The following is a 6134-nucleotide window of genomic DNA, read 5'->3' as shown; positions in this document are numbered from 1 at the left end:
ATATATATATATATGTATGTATCTTTAGGGTTCTGCTCTTTGCAATGTGTGCATTCATTTTATTTATTACCTTAACACAAGCCCTTTGGGTTAATTCTGTTTCCTTTGGGGTAATTTGCTACATTAGACTGAGGCGATGTGTTGACTGGAGTAGTGTTCCATAGGTGCAATACTATACAATCTGATAACACAGCTCATTATCTGGCCATCCATCACGAAGCTTACAATTAAAAGTCTTGAGCGCACAGGTATAGAATGACATCATTAATCACAGAACACCTGCTGGGCACATGTTGGCACACACACACATACACACAGATAGACATGATTACACACACAAACATGGTTAGAGAGGTAAACGATTCCTTCATACAATAATTAATCTTGTGACTGACAGACTGCAGAAGGTTTGTTACTCTGCCGTCACTTATAAAGTCATCACATTAAGAAATTATGAAACAAATTGTGGCTCTTCTTAGAGGCACTATTCTTGTGAAAATCTGATTTTGATTATTTACAGTATTCTAAAATAAACTACAACTGAGCTGCAACTAATGGTTGTTTTTGATAAATTAGAGCTAACTGATTTACCTGCATGGTATTTTTCTAATAGTCACATTTTTAGTCAGTTTATTTGTCTATAAAATGTAAAAACAAATAAGATGGTAAATGGACTGTAAACAGCACCTTTCTATCCAGCCAGGATCCATGAAGCACTTTACACTACAATCTGTGCCCTCATTCACCCATTCACACTCACACATTTGTTCAGTGTCTTGTCCAGGGACACTTTGACATGTGACTGAATAGCGGGGGAATTGAACCACCAACTCTCTAATTTGAGGAATGACTCCCCTAACAACTTAGCCCCAGCTGCCACAACAATAAAACCAATACTGAAATACCAAAGCAAAAGACGATAGATTCAAACTGTTTTAATAACCAAAGAATGTCAGTTTACGTTAAGATTTAACATTTACACATCTTTAAAAATGTACTTATGAATACTTTTTAGTATGTGCTTATTAGGTTAGGGTTAGTAAGTATTAGGTTATAAAGTAACTGTCGTTTACCATTTATTATATTATTATTATTTTTTATTTATCCTTTATACAGGATAATCTCTTGAGACTCATTGTCTCATTTACAAGAGAGACCTGTTACTGTACATCCACCACAACAAAGAAACATAAAAACAATAATAATACAATTTACTTAATACTTCTAAGAATCAAAGCATTTTCTTCTGTAAATTGTAATTTAAGTTTTAGGCAAGTAGTTGAATGACTGTTGTAGCCTGATGTACAAACTGTCATCAATCTATCAAAAAAATTGACTAAAATGAGAACAAAGGTCAAAAGTACATTAAACGTTGAGTGTATACCACATTCTGTTCACAAGTTTTAAATCTCAGATTCTATTGGTTTCAACTTCCAAGACATTTAGTCTTTAAAACGAGCAATCCATGATGTGTACTTTGTTTGTTGATGTACCTCCTGACCGGCTGATCCTCCTCTTTCCCCACCGGCTCAGGCCTCTCACCAAGAGGTGGGCTGCTGCTGCGGGTACCGAGCAGGCAATGGCCACGCAGACGGTCGCTCTCTCGTGCGATGTCGGATGCATTTTGGATGACCAGCTGGTCGTAGGTTCGGAGTCCCATGTCTTCTGCTCCCTGCAGGAAACGCTGCACGCCGCCCTTCTCTTTGTGCTGCAATGACAGCCTGTGATTGACTCGTCGTCTGGCCAACCAACCGCGCACCACTAAACCATTGGAAAGAAATGCAAAAAGATGAAATAAAATGTGTCAGACACCAACTGAAATGGTTTTCAGGAGCATGATTGTTATGTGCTTCTTGTTATTTGGATGTTACCTTTTTGACAGGTGATAATCTTTTTGTGAAACTGGTAGCAGCGATCACTGAGCTGGTCGGCCTGCCAGTATCTCAGAAACACTTTACTACGGCCCATCTACAAACACACAACACACACACTACATTTGAGACTCTCGCTTTACACGCATTACAGCATCAATAAGTGATGAGTAAAAACTGTGAAGCTGTTTTCTGTTTAAAAACGCAAACAAATGGCAATTTATTGATGGACAAGCACTGATGCAGCAATAATTTATGATAATAGGTGGGAGGAAAGTGTGAATAGCATCCAGATTTGCATACTGGCAATGCTTTTACTCCCAGGACTTAAGGGTCAATCTACAYAAGGTGCAAAGATCTGTGAGGGTGACATACTTCTACTGATCAGACTATTTAATGAAACGCCAGCCGTGTGCAGAGCTTGTGTGTTTGTGTCTGTGTGTGTGTGTGTGCGTCATTTTGTGAAACAGAGGTTCATGAACATCGTCTGCAGGGCATTGTGGGGGAGTGTGTGTGACCCTACAGGTCACAACATTCAGACACAACAGCAGTCTAGCAGACAGAACACAGAGAGAGGGGTGGACGGGTTTATGCTGCTGCTGCTGTGTGTGTGTGTGTGTGTGTGTGTGTGTGTGTGGAATTATGATGAGGCTGGGGCAGCTGGAACAAGCTGTCAAGATTCCATGAGACCTTTCAAACACAGGGGTCAGAGATTAAGTCATCTGGCAAATCTTTTGTTATCGATGAAGACAAAAAAAGAAAAGTCCAAGGCGTGCACACAAACACACCTGCCATCCTTGGAGCTTTGATTGCTGAAGCACTAAGCGACACTTCTCCTCTRTTGACAGTTTCTTCTTGTCTCCCAAAGTTGGGATCACAAGGTCTTTGTATCTGAGGATGATAGAGAAAAAAAAAACGATGTTAGAGCTGCAGAGAAACATGCCGAGTTGAGAAATTTCATTGAGACATAGCGACTGTCTCCTTTTGCAAACAATGGACCCAAAGGTCAGTGGGGTTGTACGGCGGAGGAGCCAAAGAGCATCTGGTCCTGTTGGTGCTGTCCCAGGCAACGTTTGCTATGACTGATCAGCTGGATCTTGTCATGGCTTGCTTTTTACTAAAAGGAGAAAAAGTCTGTGAACTGTGTAACACTTTACAAACCAGACAGTTTTTGTGAAAGTTCTCGCTGCATAGACGTGGATAGAAATGCCGTGGAAGTGCAGCAGCTGCCTGTGGAGTGAAAACTGATACCGATGTGGGTGTGTTGTAAATTTTCTGTCTGCACTGTTCAGCTTGTGACAGACAGCAGACCCATAAATCTTTAAGCTTTATACACGAAGATCAAACACAGGATCACCTGACATTTGAAGGTTATCATCTTTATAAATTATAACTGCACTACAAAAACAGATTTCAATCAATCGTAAGTCAAATTTAGAATATAAACCAACCAGACTTTTTTCCAAGAAGACACTTTGACTCGCCTTTGTGGCAGCATGTGTTACTAACATTATAGCACAATGTCCCTGTATTCCATAATGAGCTGCATAAAATATGTGGCAGAAATCAAACTTTAACGTCTTAATGAAACTTTTTAGTTTTGAATTCTCACCATTGGTTTTCCTACGTGGATAAATAATTTATTCTTTCCTAATATAGGAACAGAACAAAATATAAAAAAGAAATGTGAGCAAAAATAAAATTGTGTCATGATTGTTTGATCATACCCTCCATGAGTCATGCTGTTTATTATGATGCATTTCCTGATGAAACAGAAAGAGCTATTTTCAACAACTTATACGACTAATCTGCAGATTATCGACAAAAACAAAACACTAAATGAAACTAAACTACATGCATTTTRTCAGTCAGTCCTTGTTCTTTATGGTGTCAACAAAAAAAGCAGGAGCAGCTGATGATGCTACACACTCAATGAAGCAAACACAAGAAGCAGATGGCTGGAAACATAAACCACTTGTGTTGTCAATATTGAGTGAGCGAGTGAGTTTCCGTGAATGTGGGATGTGTTTGATTTGCAGATGGAAGGGTGGGGTGGTGGTGAGGGTCCCTGCCTGAACTCTACCTAACCCTCTCTCCTTATGGTAATACCAGTTCAGCAGACAGCTTACACTGCCCCCTTCCCCACCACACACACACACTCCACACCCCTCACCCATAAAACACAGAAGGAACTCTGTAAACCCGTGACCTCCCCTATGAGGATATGAAAACTATCGATGCTCCTTGATTTTTATAAGACCCAAGGGGTTTAGTGTAGACTCGGGGAACTGAACAACCCCTGTAATACAAATTAAAGGCTACACAGTTATTATGGTTCACTGTGACCACAGGATCATTACTGATTCTGAATAAAAAACAATTACAAAAAAGGTAATATACCTGTAGTTAAAATATTATTTTGCATTAATAAACTTTTATGAATTTTACATGGCAGAGAAAAAAAAATGAAATAAAAACAGCTGTAAAACCATTTTAGTTTAGATTATTTGTGTGTCTGCTAAGACCATCTTGAATCAGATTGACTAGACCACAGATGTATATCTAATGCTTACACTCTGAGAAAGTTGTTAAATTCAGTTCACTGGTTCATGAGATACTTTGTTAACAGACAAGCAAACACAGCCAGATCCACCTTTCATGGCAGTGGGTGATAATTAATGCACAGAGAGGGATGAAAAAAAAATCAGTTGGCYTAATTTGACAGAAAATAAAACTTGAGACAGACACTTGTATCATAAAAGACAAAAAAAAAAGCAACAGTAAAACTATGTTTCCTCAAAACACTCTGGTTTCCAGGACACCAACGTGATTCACCTCAGGCAGCCTATCGTAGTGAAAAGGACCCGCGTGGCCCCATTGTGCGGACGTATTTGTGCGTACACACTGGTCTGTTTGTGTTTGAAAGCACATATACCAAAGTCAAGATTAACTGCTGATTTGTTGGGCTGTCCTGTTGATTAGTCAAGGGCCCAGGCCTGTTTTAAATAAGTGACAAATCAAAAGAGAACAGAAAAAAAAGAACTAAATTGGAATTAGTGTGTGCACATTATAAGAAATAAGGCTGCAAAAGACAATGAAAAAACTGAAAGAAGCAAAGAATAATAGGATTTGAAAGAAAGTGAAGGGAGCTTAGGGTTCTGACAAAAAGAAGAGGATGTAAGGAAAGAATACAAACAGATGAGAATGAGCTGTGGGTAGAGTTGTCCAACCCCCCAATGCAGACGATTTCTTGGCTGAATCTTTGTTCTTTTATTGGCCCTGTCTGTGCTGAGCCCAGTGGAGGACAGACAGAGAAATGTATGGCACTTAAACTGGGATTAATGGTGTATTTGTGAGTGGCAGACACTTAAATTGAGCCTGGCTGTAATAAGGAGCACACAACTCTGTCTGTATGGACACAAGCAACAATACATAGACATAATGGTGGGGGAATATTTCTGTTTCATTTTATTTTCCCTGTTTCTTATATGGCTTTAAAATGTCTCAGCAAGTGAGTTGACCGTGTGGCTGTACTAAAAAAAAGCAACAACAAGAAAAAAAAACTAATGATCATATTTGTTTGAAACTGTGTTATAAACACTAGTAAATCTGGTTTTGTGGACTTGGTCATGTCAGATAAATGCAACGACWTGCAATGTTTTGGAGGCGTTACACCCTCATGGCAAATGTAACCTCTTGACCTTTGACCACCAACATGTAAAAAGTTAGTTAGCAAAAAATAAATAAATAAAAGAAATAAAAAGATTAATATATATTTTTTCCCTTGTGGACATTAAAGGAATAATGCATTCACAAGTTCTACGTCCCGTAAGGTTTCAGTGCCCTTGACCTTAGACCACTGAAAACTAATTAGTTCAGCTCATGCAAACTTTTCTGTCAGACTGGATTCCCCTCAAATATTCAAGGAATGCTTTGTTTATAAGGATTTATGTTCACTATTGGCAAAGCAAAACAAAAATAAAGGCCTAGGATTTCTTGAATGAGTGCATATTTCCTGGAGCCTTTCAAGAGTTTTTATTTTTTTAACTGGGATAGTGTTGTAGCTGTTTTGTTCAAATCTTGTAACATTTATTATATTCAGTATGTTTTGTCTACTACAGGTGCTGGTCATAAAATTAGAATATCATGAAAAAGTAGATTTATTTCAGTAATTCCATTTAAAAAGTGAAACTTGTATATTATATTCATACCGAATTACTTAATGAAACTTAGGACCAGCCTAATCTTCACAAAGGTAATCCC

At 38.5% G+C, this 6134-nt stretch overlaps 1 protein-coding gene across 1 annotated transcript in view; it reads right to left on the bottom strand.

Annotated features, from left to right (window-relative positions):
- The window catches only part of myo16 (myosin XVI), a gene marked incomplete in the record, with an annotated part of 109202 nt that overhangs the window by 15697 nt on the left and 87371 nt on the right, over positions 1 to 6134 (bottom strand). Inside the window, 3 exon segments of the mRNA XM_014017511.1 lie at positions 1494 to 1761; positions 1872 to 1968; positions 2660 to 2762. Of these exon segments, the coding sequence (XP_013872965.1) occupies positions 1494 to 1761; positions 1872 to 1968; positions 2660 to 2762 (468 nt within the window).

This window comes from Austrofundulus limnaeus, unplaced genomic scaffold (assembly GCF_001266775.1).
Source record: "Austrofundulus limnaeus strain Quisiro unplaced genomic scaffold, Austrofundulus_limnaeus-1.0 Scaffold171, whole genome shotgun sequence".
NCBI lineage: Eukaryota > Metazoa > Chordata > Actinopteri > Cyprinodontiformes > Rivulidae > Austrofundulus > Austrofundulus limnaeus.
The sequence above is the reverse complement of the archived record's forward strand: the minus strand, read 5'-3'. Positions and strand labels throughout refer to the sequence as shown.